The 21,861-nt window shown below is 49.5% G+C and overlaps 1 protein-coding gene across 2 annotated transcripts in view; it reads right to left on the bottom strand.

Moving 5' to 3' along the window:
- Positions 1-21,861, bottom strand: part of eepd1 (endonuclease/exonuclease/phosphatase family domain containing 1) — a 212,121-nt gene that overhangs the window by 105,600 nt on the left and 84,660 nt on the right. For both annotated transcript variants that reach the window (XM_038796934.1, XM_038796935.1), the window contains exon 4: positions 8,946-10,537. In XM_038796934.1, the coding sequence (XP_038652862.1) occupies positions 8,946-9,808 (863 nt within the window). In that variant the 5' untranslated portion in view covers positions 9,809-10,537. The remainder of the gene's footprint in view (positions 1-8,945; positions 10,538-21,861) is intronic.

Here is a 21,861-nt window from a genome sequence, read left to right on the forward strand (position 1 = left end):
TGCAGGCTCGATGGCCTCCTTCTGCACTGTAAATTCTATGTCTATGTCTATAACAAGCGAAACGTACTGAGCAAAGCCAGCTTGGTTTTCCATTTTGAAACATTAGACTATAAGGTTCTCTTTTCATTAAGTTCATGAAGTACAATGGGCAAACTGGTTCTCCAGCCAATAGTTGGATCAAACTGATTTCGGAATATAAATGTTTCCAAATAAAGAGGCTGGCTACATGAAAAGATGTACTTTCTATATATTGCATCTCGTGTGTACAAAAACGATCTGATAGAGATGGTTTGTAAAATGCCCGGCCAGCTATATTCCATTTGAGACCACACATGGGCACTCAAGTGCCTCTGCAATTCAGCAACAAATCTTAAACTCTTGCCTATTCGGTTTCTTTCTGAAGTTATCAAACAAAAGGATCTGAATAACTGCTTCTGTTTGTCCAAACTCACTGCATTCTGTCATAATTACAGGAACAGGGTTTAAAAGGAAGGAGCCTGCAATTATATAGCACCTTGCAAAACCCTCAGGATGTCCCAAATATGAATTTTTGCACGGTGTTAGCCATTCTGATGGAGTGAATTAATACCAAATGATTAATACCGGAGTTGGGCGGGTTGTCTTATGAGGAAGGTTGGACAGGTTAGGCTTGCAGCCTCTGGAGTTCAGAAGTGCAAAGGCGACTTGATTGAAACATATAAGATTCTGAGGAGATTTGACAGGGTGGATGTGGAAAGGATGTTTCCTCTTGTGGGAGAACCTAGAACAAGGGATTATTGTTTAAAAATAAGTGGTCGCCCATTGAAGGCAGAGATGAGGAAAACAGATTTCTCTCAGAGAGTTGCGTGACTTCGGAATTCCCTTCCTGAAAAGGTGGTTGAGGCAGAGTCTCTGAATATCTTTAAGGCAGAAGTTGATAAGCAAAAGAGTGGAAGGTTATCAGGGTTAGGTAGGAATGTGACGTTGAGGTTAAAGTTTGATCAGCCATGATCTTATTGAATGTTGGAGCAAGCTCGAGGGGCTGAATGGCTTCCTCATGCTCCTAATTCAGATGCTCATATGTAATACGGCCACTAATTTCAAAACAGCAATACGCAACAAATAGCAATGACCAGATAAATTGAATGGAAGGATTAAGTTTTTAAATCTCTACATTCACAAAAACGGATGTCAACGGGGAAAGGAGTCAACATCAATGCACATTTGCTGCACTTACGAGCTCCAGATTTCACTCCACACAACACACTGCTATGTTCACCAAACACCAGTCCAGCATTTAATGCTGGACATATGATGTGTGCGCTGAGCGTGAACCATAGGGTTCTGCCAACTTTTCCCTGTTGTCAAAGATCTCTCAGCAAGTACTTCACTTTAAACAGATTTAGTGCCAACACTGTGAAACAGGCTGGGAAAAACATTGTCGGCTGGCAACTCCATTACACTTGAACAATGAGAACCTTTCTGCTGCTGAAAGCAAAATTACATTTACAATTAATCTCCAGACAGTTTCTACTTCTGGTTAAATCATTAGGTAACAGCAGTTCGACATATTGCCGTTCATGAAATACTAAAAATGGCTGTGGGGTGAGGGTGGTGGGGTTAGAGATGTCTCTCTAGTCTCTTCAGCACCTTGTATTGCAAACGGGTACAGGCGTAGGCCATTCAGCCCCTCGAGCCTGCTCCAACATTCAATTAGATCGTTGCCCATCTGCACCTCAACTCCAAATGGACCCTTTCCTCGATATTGCTCGAAACCTTTACCCAAGAAAATTCCATTGCTCTTGCTCGAGTGCTTCAACTGACTTATCCTCAATAGCTTTTCAAGGGAGAGTGTTCTAGGTTTCTACTAGCTTTTGGTTGGAAAAGAAAAGTGTTTCCCGACCTCTTTTCAGACTTTGCTTTAATTTTTAATCGACTTTTTCTGTATTCCCACATCAGAGAAAATAGTTTCTCCCATCTCAATCAGATCACCCCTCAATTGTCTAAACTTAAGGGAGTACAAGTTAGGTTTATGTAACTTGTCATCTTAATTTAACTACAAATTTAACCCCTGCTATCATTCTAATGAATCTGTGCACGACCCCCTCCAAAGACAACATAGGTGTGATGCCACAAATTGAAATACACACATACAAATTAGGAGCAGGAGTGGGCCAATAAGCCCCTCGAGCCGTCTTCGCCATTCAATAAAATCATGGCTGATCTTCTTGGAACCTCAATTCCACATTCCCGCCTACCCCTTTGCTCATCAAGAACCCATGTACCTCCAACTTAAAAATATTCAAAGGGTAGAGTTCTCCGAGTGGGGTTCACCGTTCCCATTGCAGTGAATGGAGTTTCGGCTGAATTCACCATTCCCGCTGGCAGCGGTGTCAGGGTGAACCCAGATCGGAGAAACCCGGCCAAAGACTTTACCTTCCACTGCCTTTTGCGGAAGAGAGAAAATTCTCCTCATCTCTGTCTTAAATCGGTGACCCCTTATTTTTAAACAATGATCCCTAGTCCTTAGAATCTCCCACAAGCAAAACGCCCTCTACCCATCCAGCCTGTCAAGGCCTCTCAGGATCTTACATGTTTCAATCAAGGTTAGGGGGGGGGGTATTCAATTCCTCTCGCAATAAATAATAACATTCTATCTGTTTTCCTAATTACTTGATGTATGTGCTTACTAATCTTTTGCAATTAATGCACTCGGACACCCAGATCTCTCTGCATTGCAGAGCTCTGCAATCTCTCACCATTTAGATAATATGATTCTGTTTTATTCTTCCCATCAAAATGGACAATTCAACATTTCCCTGTTAGGTAGCCAATCTTCTATCCATGCCAATATGGTGCCCCTACACCATGAGCTTTTATTTTCGGCAATCACATTTGATGTGGCACCTTATCAAATGCCTTCTGGAAATCTAAGTACAGTATACCCACTGGTTCCCTTTATCCACAGCACATGTTACTTCTTCAAAGAACTCTAATAAATTGGTTAAACATTCACAAAACTGTTGACTGTCTTGAATTGTTCTCAGTGCCCTGCTATAATGTCTTTAATAATAGCTTCTAACATTTTCTCTATGTCAGATGTCAAGCTAACTGGCCTGAAGTTTCCTGTTTTATGTCTCTCTTGCCTTTTGGATAAAGGAGTTACATTTGCTATTTTCCAAACTAATGGTACCTCTCCCAAATCTAGGGAATTTTGGACAACCAAAACCAACGCATCAACGATCACACAAGCCACTTTCTTTTAAGATAGTACTTGAGATGGGGCCTGGCAAAAAGTTTGTACAGCTGAGGTTCCTCCACTTTGTATTCCAGACCCTTGAAATAACGGACAAAACCAGTAGCCTTTTAATGATTGTTTTTTATGCCTGTCTGCTGACTTTTAATGCCTCAACTTAATAATGGGAAAAGATGTATCCTTTAGCTTAAAGTATCACCCAACCCAACGTAACAAGGTTTTAGTGGCTTTTTGGCATGGATTAAGCAGTATCAAGAACATGAGAACTAGGAGCAGGAGTAGGTCATCTGGCCCCTCGAGTCTGCTCTGAAATTCAATAAGATCATGGCTGATCGTTTTGTGGACTCAGCTCCACTTACCTGCCCGCTCACCATAACCCTTAGTGCCTTTACTGTTAAAAAAATCTATCTATCTTTACCTTTGTCAAGCTCCAGGTCTCAGTAAGCCATGGAGCAGCCAAGCAGAAACAACAATTAAGTTATTTCTTAAAACCGCTCTTCCAACAGTTGGCTTAAATAAGCTTGCAAGCTTACTTTGACGTGTCATCCAGGTACATGAGACAACACAGGTCAGGAGACAGTGATATTAGAACAGGCATTGTGCAATAAAAAAGGGCCTGAAAAGATGAAGGAGAACGGTTTGCATTAAACAAGCTGGTCAGATGGAAAGGGTATGGTGGAGGCACAATTTCTATTCAACGATCCGTGTTAAAAGCAAACAGAGCATCAGACTTGGCAGCTTCCCTCTCTCCACAGTCTAATAGCCTGATGCTGTCAAAGTGGCCATTTTCCATATGTCCACTTCAGCCAAGTTCCAGTGGGAAGCTGGTTTCTGGGGAACCAAACCCATGAGTCTGGTTGGACGTCACTTTAAAATCGGTTGGGCATTGCACCATGAGTCAAAAAGATCCTGGTTTTGATCCCACAGGGTTCATTCAGTCTCCTGAAGTGACCAAAATTAGTATCCAACAGGCATTTCTTGGTTAAAAAACAGGCTGCCTTTTGTAGCTAACATGGCACTGCTTTTGCTGGGGTAGATGTGGGGGATGCAATTGAATCACTGACAATGATAAAATCTGTTGTATAACTTACAATTCCATACAATTTTCAACAACCTCTGAACTTGCACATTGATGAAAGCACACAGGAGCTGAGCACAAGTCATGTCTCTATACTTGTCCTGTTAGTGCAGTTCTTCCTCTCTCTAGATCGCAGCATGGCCATGCACCTGCACAGCTTAAAGGGAACACTGAATTCAATCACAATCCATAACTGATGTGCCAGCTTATCCCTCACTCTACCATTAGGTGAATTGGACATTCTGAATTCTCCTTCAGTGTACCCGAACAGGCGCCGAAGTGTGGTGACTAGGGGATTTTCAAAGTAACTTCATTGCAGTGTTAATGTGAGCCTACTTGTGACAATAATAATAATGATGATTATTATTATTACCATCAAACCAGGAATCAACTCCTATTTAATGATAAGTGCAGGACAGCATGCCAGGGCAGCACAAGACATACATATAAATAAGGTGCCAACCCAGCGAAGCTTCAACATATAAATACATGTATGATAAACAGGGGCAGCAACATGCCACAGAGCAGTTCCACAACCAACAGATCAGATCTAAGCTCTGCAGTCTTGTTACACCCAGAAGTGAATGGTGGTAGACTATTAAATAACCAACAGGAGGAGGATCCACAAATACCTTATTTCACAATGATGGGGGAGCTCGGCATGTCAGCTCAAAAAAGACAAGGCTGAAGCATTTACAACCTTCTTCAGCCAGAGCTACTGAGGATGATTCATCTGGAAGTCCCCAGGATCGCAGGCGCCAGTCTTCAGCCAATTCGATTCACTCCATGGGATATCAAGAAGCGACTGAATGCTCTGTATTATGTAATGGCCGTGGGACCTGACAATATTCGAGCATTAGCACCGAAGACTTGTACTACAGATCTTGCCACACCTATAGCCAAGCTGTTCCAGTACAGCAACAACACTGGCATCTGTCCGGCAATGTGGAAAGTTTCCCAGGTATGTCCTTCACACAAAAATCAGGAAAAATTCGACCCTGCTAATTAGTCTACGCTCCATCATCAAAATGATGGAAGGTATCATTAATGGTGCTATGGAGTGGCATTTCCATAGTAATAAGATGCTCACACGATGCTGTTTGGGTTCCGCCAAGGTCACTCAGCTCCTGATCTTGGCCTTGGTCCAAAGATAGATAAAAGAGCTGGATTTCAGAGGTGAAGTAAGAGTGACCACCCTTGACATCAAGGCAGTGTTTGACGGACTGTGGTAACGAGTCCATGGGAAAAAGGGGATAAAACTCTTCACTTGTTTGAGTCATACGTAGCAGAAAGGAAGGTGGCAGTGGTTGCTGGAGGTTGATCACCTCAGTCCCAGGACATCATTGCAGGAGTTCCTCAAGGTAGTCTACTGGGCCCAACTATTTCCAACTGCTGCATCAATGATATTCCCTTCATTATAAGGGCAGAATGTTCGCTGATGATTGGACAATGCTCAGCACCATTCACAAACCCTCAGGTACTGAAACAGTCCATATCCAGGTGTAGCATTCAAGCTTGGGTTGATAAGTGGCAAGTAACACAAATGTCAGACATTGACCACTCCCAAAAAGTGAGAACCTAACCATCTCCCAACCACATTCAATGGCATTATCATCACTGACTCCGCCACTATCCTGGGGGTTATTATTGACCAGAAATTGAAATAGACCCGCCATATAAATACTGTGGCTAGACGTGTTGGTCAGAGGCTGGGAATTCCACAGTCACTTGCATCCCGACTCCTCAAAACCTGTCCATAGCCTTTGCAGCAAATGTCAGGTATGTGACAGAGCACTCTCCACTTGAGTGGGTGAGTGCAGTTCCAATAACATTCAAGACACTCAACACTATCCAGGACAAAGCAGGCTGCTTGAATGGTACCCCATCCAACACATTCACATTCACTCCCTCCACCACCGATGCACAATGGCAGTAGTTACCGATATACAAGATGCACTGCAAAATTGGTCATGCTTCCTTTGACAGCACCTTCCAATCCCACAACCTCTATCACTAGGATGACAAGGGCAGCAGATGCATGCGAACACCATCACCTGCACATTCCTCTCCAAGCCATATGCCATCCTGAGTTGCAACTTAGGCCTCTATCTCCTGGCTTCGTCACACCCAGCTCGGGACGCAACGCTACTGGCAAATCTCATGAGAGGCCCCTCGCGAGATTTACAATGCTTGTTAGGGCTCGCAGGATCTAACAAGGGGCAGGATTTACTGGCTGTTCACACCGGTGGGACGTTCCGGTCTCACCGGTGGGGTCATGGGTTTCCCGGTGATGCGGGGTGCAGTCAACAGGATTCGGGACCAGAAACTCCCATTGGTGGGATGCCTCCACCGCCGAAAAACACACGGGGGTTGTGTAGTAAATCCCACCCAAGATCTTGTGAGGCGTTGCGATCCGGATCTCATCCTCACTGGGCGTGATCCATGTTTGCATATCCAAGTGAGCAGTTAGAATCACTTGGGCAGCGCAAGGGCGGCACAAGTGGATAGCACTGTGGCTTCACAGCGCCAGGGTCCCAGGTTCGATTCCCCGCTGGGTCACTGTCTGTGCAGGGTCTGCACGTTCTCCCTGTGTCTGCATGGGCTTCCTCCGGGTGCTCCAGTTTCCTCCCACAGTCCAAAGATGTCCAGGTTAGGTGGATTCGCCATGATAAATTGCCCTTAGTGACCAAAAAGTTAGGAGGGGTTGTTGGGTTATGGGGATAGGGTGGAAGTGAGGGTTTAAGTGGGCCGGTGCAGACTCGATGGGCCAAATGACCTCCATCTGCACTGTATGTTCTATGTTCTATGAAAGGTCTGCGTCGGAGGTACCCAAGGCGCGGACCTTGCCTCGGAGATCTCCCCATGGACCAGGTGCAGCGGCATAGACAATCGAGGGCCCCCGGGGTGGTCAGGCTTTGGATAGGGTGGTGTTGCCAGCATGACACCCTGGCATTGCCGCCTGTGCACCCTGGTATTGACAGGATAGCACACAGGTGACAGTGTCAGGCTGGCAGTGGCACTACCAGGGTGCCAGGCTGGCCGTGTGGCTTCTTGCCCATGCTGGGGATTGGTCCCGGGCATGCCCTGTCCTTATGAGGTGGGGTGCGGGCGGGGGAGGGGGGAATCAAGGACCCCCCAATTGGAATGTTGAGGCATTGGAGGCGGGGGGGGGGGGGGGGGGGGGGGCTGGAGGCTGCGGGCGGTCAGAGAATCGGGGAGCGATCTCTTCCTGCACTGGCACGCTGAGCTCGTTAATGCACGAAATGGGTCTAGGTGCAGCCTCGGAGGGATGTTCTTCGCCGAGGCTGGAAAAAGAAGCCGAGTCCTGTTTAATAGGGGGGTCGTTGTTGATGCGGCAAGTGCTGGGAAACACCCTGCTAAACGTGCCCAAACCAGGACTCTTTTCTTCCCCCCATTAAATCGTGCCGTATATCACCGTTCCTTCGCAGTCACTGGGACAAAATTCTGCAACACCCTTCTCAACAGTACTGGAGGTATACCTACACCACATAAACTGCACCTAGTCATTAGGTAGGGGCATCAAATGACGGCCTAGCTAACATCCTGTAGAAGGAGAAAAAAAAGTTATGCTGTTCAGGGGCGATGTAAGGAGGTAATTCTTCACAAGAAGGAAAAACAGGAACTCCAAAACTACACCACTGTTGAGGCTGGATCAATTAACTATTTAAAAACGAATTGATAAGGCTCTCATTACAAAAGGCAATCAAGGAGTACAGAGCTAAGACAGGTAGATGAAGTTAAGATAGAGGTGAACGTGATCTAACTGAAAAGCAGAACTAGCTCAAGTAAATGGGTTTTCACCCGTTCCTCAGTTTTGAACTGCTGGTCTAGATAGGGGGACATCTGCAAAGAATATTGTCCATTTCTAACTCCAGGGTATACCTGGAAAGAAAGCCTTTAGTTGCTACAAATCTGAAATCAGAGGGCTGAGAATCCATATGAATTCTGGAATAGAACATCATATTATTCCCCCTTCCTAAAAAAGCAGTAGCATTTGTTTTGAAGAAATATCCCACCCCTCCCCGCAAAATTTATTCTACAATATGGACCACCTCCCCACTTATTTTCATTGGCTGTGGGTGGGAGGGGGAGGCAGCAACTGAGGGATTTTTTATGGCTGCAAAGTTACGTGATCAAAAATTAAATCTGGGTGATGAAATGCTGAACAAGCGCAGGCAAGATGAGCTCAGCTGTTTAGCACATGCTCCCTCCTGCTGAACCATGTTTATATATTCATATTCACTATTAGCAAATACACACAAGTGTGCAATGCCAGTTTTCAGTTTTCTTTTTGTTTGAAAGCAAATGGCCAAGGAAGTGTGACCTATAGCCCAGACTAACTGCACTTCATAGACAAATGGTTCAGTCAGCGATTCAATGTTAAACTGCATTGTTAAAGAAACACAATGAGTGGAATATAGTGAAAGACAGCTACTGGAAGCCTGCCAATGGAAAGTGGGCTCATTAAAAGAACAAACATATGACAAGCCAAACAGCTTTTAGAGTTCAAGAAAGAACACAAATGAGACAGTTCAAAATGCTGGAGAAGGGGACCATTCCATTTCAATGCCTTTAAAACCAAAAGAATCAGACCATGAAAACAAAGCTCACCTGTTCTCCAGAAGGCTCATGCAGACCACCTCTCTCACTCCAGGGTTATTGGCCTTGTCGATCGAGCAGTCCTGAAGATTCCAACTGGCCAGCCTCAGGACACGCTCACCATCCCTCAGCCCACTGAAAGCCTCCACATTCGGCCGTGTTGAGATGATCTGAGTCGGACCACCTGGAGGAAGGTCCAGGTCCTCACTCTGCAAGCTGAGGGTAGTAGGGCTGGGGCGAGGCTTGGCCGTGAAATCGATTCCACCATTGGCGGTGTGGGTGGACGTGGGCCGTGAACACTCTGCAACAATGCGAGGCCGGACCTTATCCAGGAGCGATGAGCTGATGGACGTTACTTTCACCAGGTCGTCAATGGTTTCGAATGGCCCACACTCTTTCCGGTAGCTCACAATACCTTGTGCGATCTTCTCACTTATCCCCTGCAGGCTCATCAACTGGGCCACAGTGGCAGTGTTAACATTGATCCTACTGACCGAGAAGAGCATTTCAGAATAGGGATCCTTCCGCATGGAGCTGGGTGAATGCTGGGCCGAGCCAGTGCTTTTACTGTTTGTCACGCAGATCTCTAGTTTAACCTGCTCCAGCCTGGCCGCGCCAATACCGCTCACCAGTGCCAAGTCCTCTACTTTTTTAAACCCACCGATACACTCCCGGTACTCCACAATGTTCTGGGCCACCATTCGGTTGACGCCTGGAAGGGTCATCAGCTCCTCCTCGGTAGCTGTATTGATGTTGAGGCGCTCCTGGTTCACCAGAATGTTACTGAAGTTGCATGCGGCACTGAACTTGCGATTCTGGCCGATCTCCAGCGGATCTTTGGGGATTGAACGGTGGCAGCCGAGGTTCCCTCCCATCGTTAGTCATACATGAGCACCAAAGTCTGAAAAGATCATTCACTGTTCTCTCCTTGCTGCAGTTAATAGCTTCTCTCACACGGTGTGCTGAGACTCAGCAGTCACATTTGTCTGCGTCTACTCATGATACTACTACAGACAGGAAAACACTTTTGCCCTGTAGTTACCCTAGCAGCACGATCAGTCTCCAGCTAACCACAGCATACGCTGGTTTCCTCAAGACAGTTAATGCTCTCTTTTTCAAATTCCACTTCCTCCACAGCAGTGTGCTTGTTTCTCAATAAGCCGCTTATGTCCTTGTTGCGTTAGCTGCTGAATCCAGAGATGTAAAGCAGGCACTGTGCCAGCTCTGCTGTCAAATCACTGTGCAGCCTTAGCATCGGTCCTAAATGCCGATCATCTCAAGTAGGTGGAGCCCAGTGCCTCCAGTTGACAAATCATAACAGCTCCAGGGAAAGTCACATGCTATTGGCTCTGATTACAGACATTTCAGAGTGCAGTTTTTCACAACCAAATGACGAAAGCTTTGCAATTGTGAGAGCGAGTTTCCGCACCGTGCTTTGAATTCCTTGGTCTTTATTATTTCTTCAGTCCTTGCGCAGTGAATGGGAACCAGTCAAAATGCAAACTGTGCTTTCCTGCTCTTCCCAAGATGATTTATAATTGCTGTTTTTGTTCAAACTGGGAGCTGGTGTTCAGTGTTTCAGGAGGTGGGCAGCCTCCTGGCCTCTGTGAAAACAGACATGAATTAGTTAATGTCCTGCAGCTACAAAATGTGCAATTACAAACCCACTGAAACTTAATCTTAGCTAAAATAGGGCCAAGCGCTCAGTTATCTTTATGTAAAGAGTCACAAGCCTGAAGCTCGCCTGTTTCAAACATCCACATTCTCATAACTATCTGCATCACAAAAGCTTTCATTACAAAATCACGTAGAGGTTCGAGCTCAACTTATTTAAACTACAGTATTTTTGTGAAAGGTGCAAATATCTAACATCACCCACATATATCTGTAAAGATACATCTTCAAACTTTGATAATATTAAAAGCTAGAGACAGGAGGCATTTGCCAAAATATTTTCAGCCATACAAATTAAAAAATAAAATACAATAGTTTGGTGTAAAGGTACTAAGCATGGTTCCTCAAACAAAACAGAAAGTAGGATCCTAACTTCTCCATCTCATACAATGTCCCAAAGTGTCACTGTTCAGTGATAAGCCATCAATAAACACATGATGAGCGATGAACGTAACTGAGGCTTTAATACACTAAACAGCAAGCCTCCTGCCTCTGGACCCGAACTGGGTCGGAGGCGGAGACTTTCCACCTTTATACATAAGCCCGAGAGGGGGAGGGGCCACAGGTGGAGCCAGCCTGGACAAGCCCAGGCATGTACAATACAACAATACAATACAATGCAATATCGTGGTTTACCACATTCACCTCCTGTTTAAAAAAAAAGAGTCTGGCGGGGTAAAGTGGGCTTAAAGGTCAAGTCTGTCGGGAGCCTTGACCTTCCGCCGTGATCGCCTCAGACCCGGCTGTGGTGTGGGCACCGGTCTCGAGGCCTGCGCGTCCGGGTTAGTGTTGTCTTCTTCTTCACCCAGATGTTGAATCGGCGAAGGGGGTGGGGGGGGGGGGGTATGGGCGGAGGTGGTGGTGCTTGTCGCCAGTGGACCTGCAGGTGTTAGTTCGTGAGGTAGGTGGGCAGGGGTGAGGGAAGACGGTGTAGAGTCGGGGGTGTTGGTGATGGTCTCTGGGGAACCTGCAAGTGCCAAATCCCAAAGGGAGACCGTGTCCTGTCGCCCATCCTGGTGTGCCATGTAGGCATATTGTGGGTTTGCATGGAGGAGCAGGACCTTCTCGACGAGGGGTTCGGTTTTATGGCTCCTTGCATGCTGCTGGAGAAGGACGGGCCCTGGGACTGTCAGCCAGGACGGGAGCGAGACCCCAGAGGTGGATTTCCTGGGGAAGGCAAACATACGTTCATGAGGAGTCTCGTTGGTGGCGGTACACAAGAGCGACCGGATGGAGTGGAGCACGTCGGAGAGGACCTCCTGCCAGCGGAAGACTGGGAGACTTCTAGACCGTAGGGCCAGAAGGACGGCCTTCCAGACCGTTGCGTTCTCCCTCTCCACCTGTCCGTTTCCCCGAGGATTGTAGCTGGTCGTCCTGCTGGAGGCGATGCCTTTGCTGAGCAGGAACTAACGCAACTTGTCGCTCATAAAGGAGGAAGCCCGATCACTGTGGATGTAGGCGGGGAACCCAAACAGGGTGAAAAGACTGTGCAGGGCCTTGATGATGGAGGCAGAGGTCATGTCAGAGCAGGGATGGCAAAGGGGAATCTTGAGTACTCATCAATGATGTTGAGAAAGTACACGTTAGGGTCAGTGGAGGGGAGGGGCTCTTTGAATTCGATGCTGAGGTGCTCAAAGGGGCGGGGGGCCTTTACCAGGTGTGCTCTGTCTGGCCGATAGAAGTGCGGCTTGCATGCCGCGCAGACCTGGCAGTCCCTGGTCACGGTCCTGACCTCCTCGATGAGGTTGCGAGCCTTGATGAAGTGAAAAAAATGGGTGACCCCTGGGTGACAGAGGTAATGCCTCCAATGTCTCACAGCTTCTATGATGGCTTGGGCTTCTTTTTCGACGCAGGAGTGTCGAATTTCAGAGGCATGGAGGGTATGGGAGAAGAAAGCCACAGGCCTGCCCGCCTGGTTGAGTGTAGCGACCAGAGCAAAGTCCGACGCATCGCTCTCCACTCGGAATGGGATGGACTCGTCTCTGCATGCATCGTGGCTTTGGCAATATCTGCCTTGATGCGATTGAAGGCCAGTCGAGCCTCAGCCATCAGAGGGAAAATGGTGGATTTGATCAGTGGACATGCCTTGTCCACATACTTGGGGACCCACTGGGCATAGTCCAAGAAGAACCCTCGGCATCTCTTCAGGGCCTTGGGGCAGTGGGGGAGGGGGAGTTCCAGGAGAAGGCGCATGCGGTCGGGGTTGGGCCCTAGGACTCCGTGTTCCACGCCGTAGCCGAGGATGGCTAGGTGGGTTGTGCGTAAGATGCATTTTTCTCTATTAATCGGTTAAGTTCAGGAGTTTAGCTGTATGGAGGAAGTGCCAGAGGGTCCAGTCATGCTCCTGCTGGTCATGGCCGCAGATGGTGACATTGTCCAAGTACGGGAACGTGGTCCGCAGCCCGTACTGGTCAACCATTCAGTCCATTTCTCTTTGGAAGACTGAGATCCCTTTGGTGACGCCGAAGGGGACCCTGAGGAAATGGTAGAGGCGGTCATCTGCCTCGAAGGCAGTGTATTGGCGGTCTTCCAGGCGGATAGGGAGCTGGTGGTACGCGGACTTCAAGTCAACTGTGGAGAAGACTCAATACTGCGCAATCTGCTTGACCATGTCAGATATGCAGGGGAGGGGGTACGCATCGAGCTGTGTGTACCGGTTGATGGTCTGGCTGTAATTGATGACCATCCGGTGCTTCTCCCCAGTCTTGATGACCACCACTTGGGCTCTCCAGGGGCTGTTACTAGCCTCAATGATCCCTTCTCACAGGAGTCGCTGGACCTCTGACCTGATGAAGGCCCTGTCCTGGGCACTGTACCGTCTGCTTCTGGTAGCGACGGGCTTACAGTCCGGGGTGAGATTTGCAAAGAGGGAGGGTGGGGCGACCTTAAGGGTCGCGAGGCTACAGACGGTGAGGGGGGGCAGGGATCCACCGAACTTTAAGGTAAGGCTCTGGAGATAGCACCAGAAGTCGAGCTCCAGTAATAGGGCAGCGCAGAGATGGGGAAGGACGTAGAGTTGAACTTAGCGTACTCTACGCCTTGTACAGTAAGGGTCGCTCAACGGAACGTCATGCTCCAGGGCCTCAATAGCGGCGTGAATGTGGTCCACGCCGCACACCGGTGTGGGCATGCAAAATGTACGGTAGCATGCATTAACATCTCATTAACAGGCCAGACCCGGTTGTCTCTGTCCTCCTGAATACTCCGCCCCCACCAGGCCTGACGTGATCCGTCCCGAGATACTACACGAGAGGCGCAGGGGCCTGCCAGTGAGGATGGATAGGTGACTGTTCAACAGGCTTCACTTGTGATATTTAAAATCAGTAAACGGGCGCCGTGGCTGCTGAGAGAGAGAGAGGGGAATTAGGTAATGTCCCCAAAAACACAACAGTGGGCTGACAGTTGTGCTGCTGGCTGGGGGGGGGGGGGGGGGGGGGGGGGGTTTGCAGGGCCGGGGGAGGAGCCGGGGGGACCAGGGGATGGGCCTTGGGGTCAGGGTGTCCAAGCACGGGCCGCCATTGCCACAGCCTGCAAAGCAACCATCTGGCTGTGCACCCCACTGAACCTCTGCCCCCATCCATCCTGCTCCCAGGCAAATAGGTACAACCAGTGCTCTGCATAAAGGACCAACAGCACACAACAGCTATGGTCGCAAGAAGTGCCCACTCCCCTGGCCGAGCCACTCCCGCAGGCCCTGCCTGCACGCATGTCACCAAGCATGTGCCAGTCATTGGCACACTGCTCCCACCCTGGCACTCCCCCCCCCCCCCCCCTCCCCCACAACTTGGTGCAACGCAGCTGGGGAGGTATCACATGGCCCATTCAAGGATGACCCACACAGTAGACCCCAAAGGAGGATGCAGGACATGGGCCGCAGAGCATTTCACTGGCATGGGTGGCATCAGCCCGACCGGTATCCCTGCCGGCATGGACAGGTGGCGGGAACAGAGGCCCCCCGCCAGTGGCATGCACTGATGGGGCCAGGGCTGCGGTGCAGAGCAGAGGGCAAAGTGTCAGGGGGTACGGCCAGTGGTGGGGGTGGGATTGAGAGCGAGGGGGTTGACATGGGGGGCAGGGGCTGCAATGCAGCCGGGGCAGCCTGTTGTACCTGGTTGGGCATGGGAGTAACCAGCATGCTCACACGTCTGCGCTTCACCCCCTGCACAAACTGGAGGTCGGTATCTAACTAGGAGTAATTGACATCTGCCTAGCCGCCACACCCCTGGCAGATGCACTGCAGCTGCACGAGTAGGAGCTGCTTGGGTAGGATCCTGCTGAACCGGATCCTGCCCGAGAGGCACAGGGGCCTGCCAGTGAGGATGGTGAGCTGGCCGTCCAACAGGCTGAGGAGGAGGTGGGACTGAGGCGTCGCATCAGGCCTCATGTGTACCGGCAGCGTCTGTCGTTCAAGGACCTGCTGGATGGAGCATGTTGCTGGAGACTCCAGCTGACCGTACGGCATATCTGCCAAGGATGACCCACACAGTAGATGGTCCCAGTGGCCGTCAAGGTGATGGTCGCCCAAATCTTTATTCCATGGGCCCCTTCCAGGCGCAGAGTGGGGACCTGTCCCAGACACCGTGCACAGGTGCGTCTGCACCGTAACGGAGGTCCTATATCCCCGGGCGGCACAACCCATCCACCTGAATATGAACCAAGCCCACCAGGTTGCCTGGGCAGTGGGATTCGCCATCATCACTAGGATGCCCCAGGTTTAGGGTCTGATTGCTGGGACACATGTCCCCCTACAAGCATCGCGGCATGAGGGGGTGCCCTTCACAAACCGGGAGGGATTCCTCTCCCTTGATGTGCAGTTGGCGTGCAAACATCAGCTGCCCATCATGCACGTCGGTGCCGGATACCCAGACAGCGTGCACAACACCTTGATTCTGGCACACTCGACGGTGCCGGACACCTTTGAGGCGTCCCCCTGATAAGGGAAAGCTCTCCCACATCGTGGTGGTCTGCTGCATCCTCCAGAGCATGATACAGTGGAGGGGCAACATGCTGGAGGAGGAGGATGAATGCTAGGCCTTGTCTGACGAGGAGGATGTGGAGGAGGACCAGGATGGGCAGGGCGTGGGACACGAGCAGCCATAGGAGGCCGCACAACATGTGCGCGTGGGTCACCGGCAGGCCAAACCTCCTGACCCCCCCCCCCCCCCCCCCCCCCCCCCCCCCGAGGCAGTTTAGAACATCGGTGAACAGGTGTTTATTGTGATATATACAAGTATTTTGCCCTAGCCCCTATCGCTAGCCTATGTGTTTCACCTGTGCCAACTTAATTGGTGTCGACATTCTGACCTTAAGCGCCCTAATGCTCCTTCCAGATGCTCCCCCAGGCGGTGCATCAGAAGTGGAGGCGTACATTTCCCTGCAACCTAGATCCCCTTTGGCAGCTGTTGTCTGGAACCACCGGGCTGGAATGGGACCAGCAGTCCTCTGGGTATCACAGGTGGCATGGTGCCACCCTGTTCTGCCCACTGCCCATCGGATGTGCCAAGGACAGGTGGGGGGATTCGGAGGTGCTGCAGTGTTCTGGCGCCTCCCCTGCGGGGTCACTAGCATGGACCCAATCAACTCTTCCTCCCTCGGGGTGAGTGATGACCCCCGGGCTACTCCTTGGGATGGGGATGCAGTTGGAGCGAGCTCCGATTGCCCCCCACTCCCGCCACCTGGCGGTGCCAGTCCTGGAGACCCGCTCTCGTCTCGACCAGGGCTCAATGTTCACACCTAAGGAGCATAGGGACTGTGCCACGCCCCTCTGGACAGTACCATGTCACTCAGGGACCAGCTCAAGCCAGCCATCGCCAGGCCAATGCACTGGACACTTGCTGTCATGGCCCATTATGACTGGGCCCAGCTCTGGAGTGCTGCAGGAATGTCCATGTTTCCCTAGTACTTGGCTGGCTGTGACATGGCCACCCTGTCCTGTGCATCAGCCACTACCCACACTGAGAGCCCCAGGCCTTAGACATCCTGACCCATTGCTGGTACCTTGGCACCCAAGGCCTCCACCATGGATGGCACCCGTGAGGTATTGGTTCCGGGCCCACTATGTTGATGAAAATGGGCCCTAATGCCACATGGGCGCGAACCCGATCTCACTGCCAGTGGAGGGCCAGAGTCTTGCGGTCGGTTAGGGGCCTGGTGCCAACCTTGATTTAGGCCGGACACCCGATTTTCCGCCTGATCACGATTCACGATTCCAACGTCACAGGGTGGAGAATCCAGCCAATATCTCTCAAATTCCTTTTAACCAATCCAGGATTGACTCCCTTCCCAGTGTCCTCTTCTTTTGAATTTACCAAAGTGCTTATTAAGTAACCCTATCAATCTACACCGATCCTCTATTATTTACTGTCCTCTCCTCCCAGGGTACTCCATCTTACATTTGATCATCCTCTTTTTTTATTGATATATTTGGTACAGTATTTTACTGATCTTTTTAAAATAACAAGATTCTTCTTCATAATCCCTGCCAGCTTTCTTTATTCTCTTTCATGATTTTCTCTCTTCAAATATTACCTATAGGCCATAAAAGCTTCAGTCACAGAAGCAAAGGCATTGGCCCTTTAGTCCCTTAAACCCTTTTGACCATTCACTGGGATTATGGTTGATCTGTGGCCTAACTCCAAGGCTGGAATTGTCTGCTGTTCTCACCGACGGGATCTTCTGGTCCCACTGAAAGCGAACCCCTGCCACAGGTTTCCCGGTGGGTACATAGAACAGGAAACCCTATTGACAGCAGCGGGATTAGAAGGTCTCGCCATCGGCCAATGTTGGTCCGGCTCCAATGCCACGAAACATGCCACTGGGGGCATGGGAAATCTCGCCCATATATCTGACATTGCCCCATATCCATTAATACATATGGTACATATTTATTCTGCAATGTTGCAATCTTCCTTTTTAAAAATATCTCAGTGTTGATCTACTGTCCTGTGTTCCAATTTATTTTTCCACCTCACTTTCATAGTTAAAGACAAACATTGACCAGTCATTAAGTTATAAAGACAGATGGTGCAACTTCACTCTGACTGTAAATTGTTCAATTAGTTTCTTCTTGCAACATCCATGGTATGAGCAGCAAAGGTCCGTCTGTTATTATTTTGTTTTTTTTAAAGTATCCTTTCACCACTGTTCAATGTGGAGAGATAGACTTGATCCTAAATCTTTTTAGTCAAATGTTCTTGTTCAGCAAAATGAGGACAGGGGAGATGAAAGCGAAATTCTGAAGACCAAAACAAAGTCCCCCAACTCAATTTTTTTTATTTTTAGAATATTCTCACTGATAAGACTGGCATTTATTTCCCATCTGTAGTTGCTTGAAGAAGGCAGTGTGCAATCAATTCATGAACCAATGTAGTCCATGTGGTGAAAATGCTATTGGGTAGTGTTCCGGGATTCAGCAATCTGTATTTATATAGGTCCATTAATGTAGAATACAATCCAAGATAATTGAGAGATAACAACACCAAACTGAAATTGTTCATTTCAGAACATTCGTTGCTACCCACAACTTCTCCATTCTAGAATACAATCATGGTTAGTTTTCTACAACAGCCACAGATGCATCGGGAAAGGCAATAAAGTCCATAGCGTCCTTTCCATTCAATTTACTTCCCATTTTTTCCACAGTAAAGAAACCTAATTTTCTCCAGCACTTTTTTATTTCCCCGCTGTAACAGTCTAATTGGATCGACTGGCAAAGAGCAATAGGGTTGCCGAAGTTGCTCTATGTGTGATGCACTATCAATTACGACGAGACGAGAGTAGCATGTAATCAAGGCTTTATTACACAGAGATGGGTGGCCTCCTCCAGCAGCTGACGAAATGGCTGCTGTTCGGACACACATTTATACTCCGCCTACTGGGCGGAGCCAGCAGGCAGGGATCTACCCCCGTACCTGTAGTACAGGGGCCTTCCCGTAATACCCATATATACAACATAATACGAAAGGGAAAATGCTGGAAAATCTCAGCAAGTCTGGCAGCACCTGTAGGGAGAGAAAAGAGCTAATGTTTCGAGTCTGATGACTCTTTGTCAAAGCTAACAGACAGAGAAAGTGGGAAATATTTATACTGTGGAGTGAGAATGAAAGATGAGTCATAGCCAAAGAAACCCAGGGTAACCGGGTGCTAATGGCCACAGATACCAAGGGGAAAGAGTGCTAATGGCAGTCCGCAGAGATGACAAAAGATGTGAAAGTTCAAACAGCAGGGAAACTAACATCAGAGGATGAACTGTAGCTGTGGGGGGAGGGGAGGGGGAAGCAAATAGGAGAAAGGTGCACAAAAGGTGGATAAGATTGGGGGGGGAGGGGGGGAAATTAAATGGATATTAAGAAAGAAAGAAATGGTAAAAGACAGTTAAAATGAAATGAAAACAAATGGGTCGAGGCGAGGCTGATCATCTGAAGTTGTTGAATTCGATGTTCAGGCCGGAAGGCCTGTTAAAAATTGGTCCAGCAGGGGTGGTGGAAAATAATATACGTACAGATTGGTTTTAAAATTGAAGAGAAGGTTACAAATTTAGATGATCGGGCACCTTGATCTGTCGTTGAGAGCGCCGCAGTGCTGGTGGCAACTCAAGCGTCGGCTTGGTCTTCAGTGACTCCGGGAGCATGTTGAAATCTTTTTCATCCCCGGGTGGGAGCAAGGGGAGGACGGATTGTCCTGGAGCGGGGGCTGCGGTGGGGTGTGCCGGAGGAAGGGAAGGTGGCGCCGGGGCAGGGGGAGGCGGTATGGGGACCCAGCTGGTGCCAGATCCCTGAGGGAGAATGTGTCTTGGCGGCCATTGGGATACGCCACGTAGGCATACTGCGGGTTTGCGTGGAGTAGCTGTACCCTCTCAACCAACAGGTCCACCTTGTGGAGCCGCACGTGCTTGCGGAGGAGAACGGGTCCTGGAGCTGCCAACCACGTTGGGAGCGAAACCCTGGAGGTGGACTGCCTGGGGAAGGCTAAGAGACGTTCATGGGGGGGGTTTTGTTAGTCGCAGTGCACAGGAGCGACCGAATGGAGTGAAGTGCGTCGGGGAGGACTTCCTGCCAGCGGGAGGCCGGGGGATTTCTGGACCGTAGGTCCAGCTGGACGGCCTCCAGACCGCCCCATTCTCCCGCTACACCTGCCCGTTTCCCCTGGGGTTGCAGCTGGTCGTCCTGCTTGAGGCAATGCCCCTGTTGAGCAGGTACTGGCGCAGCTCATTGCTCATAAATGAGGATCCCCAGTCGCTGTGGACGTAGGCGGGGAAACCGAACAGAGCGAAGATGGTGTTGAGGGCTTTGATGACGGCAGCAGACGTCATATCGGGGCATGGGACGGCGAAGGGGAATCGGGGATACTCGTCGACCACATTAAGAAAGTACGTGTTGCGGGAGGTGGAGGGGATGGACCCTTTGAAGCCCACGCTGAGGCGTTCAAAGGGAGGGGAGGCCTTCACCAGGCGCGCATGGTCTGGCTGGTAGAAGTGCGGTTTACACTCCGCCCAGACCTGGCAGTCTCTGGTGATAGTCCTGACTTCCTTGATGGAGTAAGGCAGATTGCGGGCCTTAATGAAGTGGTAAAAGCGGGTGACTCCTGGGTGACAGAGATTGTCGTGCAGCGTCCGGAGTCAGTCCACTTGTGCGCTGGCACATGTACCTCGGGACAGGGCATCGGGGGGCTCGTTGAGCTTACCGGGCCGCACGTGTTGTGAGTGGAGCAAGATGGCGACGCCCACAGGCCGCACGTGGGGGGGATGCCGGGACAATAGCAACAATTGAGCGGGCCTGGAACACTGCAGCGAAATGTCCTTTCTTGCCACAGGCCTTGCAGAGCGCGCTCCACGCCGGGCAGCGCTGCCGGGGGTGTTTTGTTTGTCCGCAGAAGTAGCACTTGGGTCCCCCAGGGTTGGTTGGCTTCCGCGCAGCGCAGGTGTGGGGTTGGCTGGGGGCGGTCGCTGATGGGGTCCACGATGAGGTGGCCGCTGGCGGGGTCCATGATGCACAGGAGGGGTGGGCCTTGCGGTCGGGGGCATAAGCCTGTATGTTGCATGAGGCGACTGTGAGCAAGAGCGCTAGTTTCTTGGTCGCAGCGAGGTCAAGCATGGCCTCTTCTAAGAGGCGCTGGCGGAAATAGTTCGACTCTATGCCAGTAACGAACACGTCTCTCATTAGCAGGTTCGAATATTCAGAGGCCGAAACAGCCTGGCAATCACAGTCTCTCACCAGGGCAAGCAGGGAACGCCATAAATCTTCTGCAGACTCACCGGGAAGATGGTGCTGCGTGGACAGGAGGTGCCTGGCGTAGATCATGTTGGTTTGCTGAGCTTAGTTATCCTTCAGTGGCGCCATGATCTCTGCATGGGTAGGTGCGTCGCGGGCGAGGGGAAAAACTTTGGAGCTAAGAGTGCTTTCCGCCCCCCCCCCCCCCAATCCCCAACACACACACCACGGTTCCCCAGTGATGGAAATCCCATTGACAACCGTCATGTGAGAGTACCTTTAAGAAATAGATGTTTAAGGAATGTACCTTTAAGAAATGCAGCAGCTCATATGACTGAAGTGATGTCAGAGTGTGGGTGGAGCTGGGTTTTTAGCTCAGCCATTTTGCAGTGTTTAGTTTCAGTTTGAGAGAGCAGCTGAAAAGTGCCAGGCTGGATTTGCTGTGATCTCTGCCATGAAAGACTATCTCTGAATCATTTGGGTGATTTAAACTCATAATAGTAATGTCTCTAACCTGATGTGCTTCAGTTTAAAGGTGTTAAGTCTTTTGGGGGTTTGAAGGAACATTTTGAGGGATTATTTAGTGTTGTATTATTTTCGGGGTTATCTTTGAAGTAAGGGGTGTTAAGAGATTCAATGTTTATTTTACAAGGTTAATTTGAGTTCATGGAATAAACATTGTTTTGTGTTTAAAAACTCACATGTCCATAATTGTAATACCACAACTGGGGAACAAGCCGTGTGCTTCAAAACCAACAATACATTAAAGGGAGAGGTTGGTTGAACTCCATGATACATTTTTGGGTTCTGAAAACGCCGTTCCCATAACAAAACACCCCCTCCCCCACAAAAGACACTGCAGGGGGAGCACAAAATCACGCCCACAAACTCTGTTTCTCTCTCCACAGATGCTGTCAGACCTGCTGAGTGTTTCCTGGTTTTGTTTCAGATTTCAAGCATCTGCAGTAGTTTGCTTTAGTTTCCCAAGAATTTATGCAAGCTGCTGGGTCTACCAGACCTAATTAAAGGCCTATAACAACAAATCT

The sequence above is a fragment of the Scyliorhinus canicula genome, chromosome 5 (genome assembly GCF_902713615.1).
Source record: "Scyliorhinus canicula chromosome 5, sScyCan1.1, whole genome shotgun sequence".
NCBI classification, from domain to species: domain Eukaryota; kingdom Metazoa; phylum Chordata; class Chondrichthyes; order Carcharhiniformes; family Scyliorhinidae; genus Scyliorhinus; species Scyliorhinus canicula.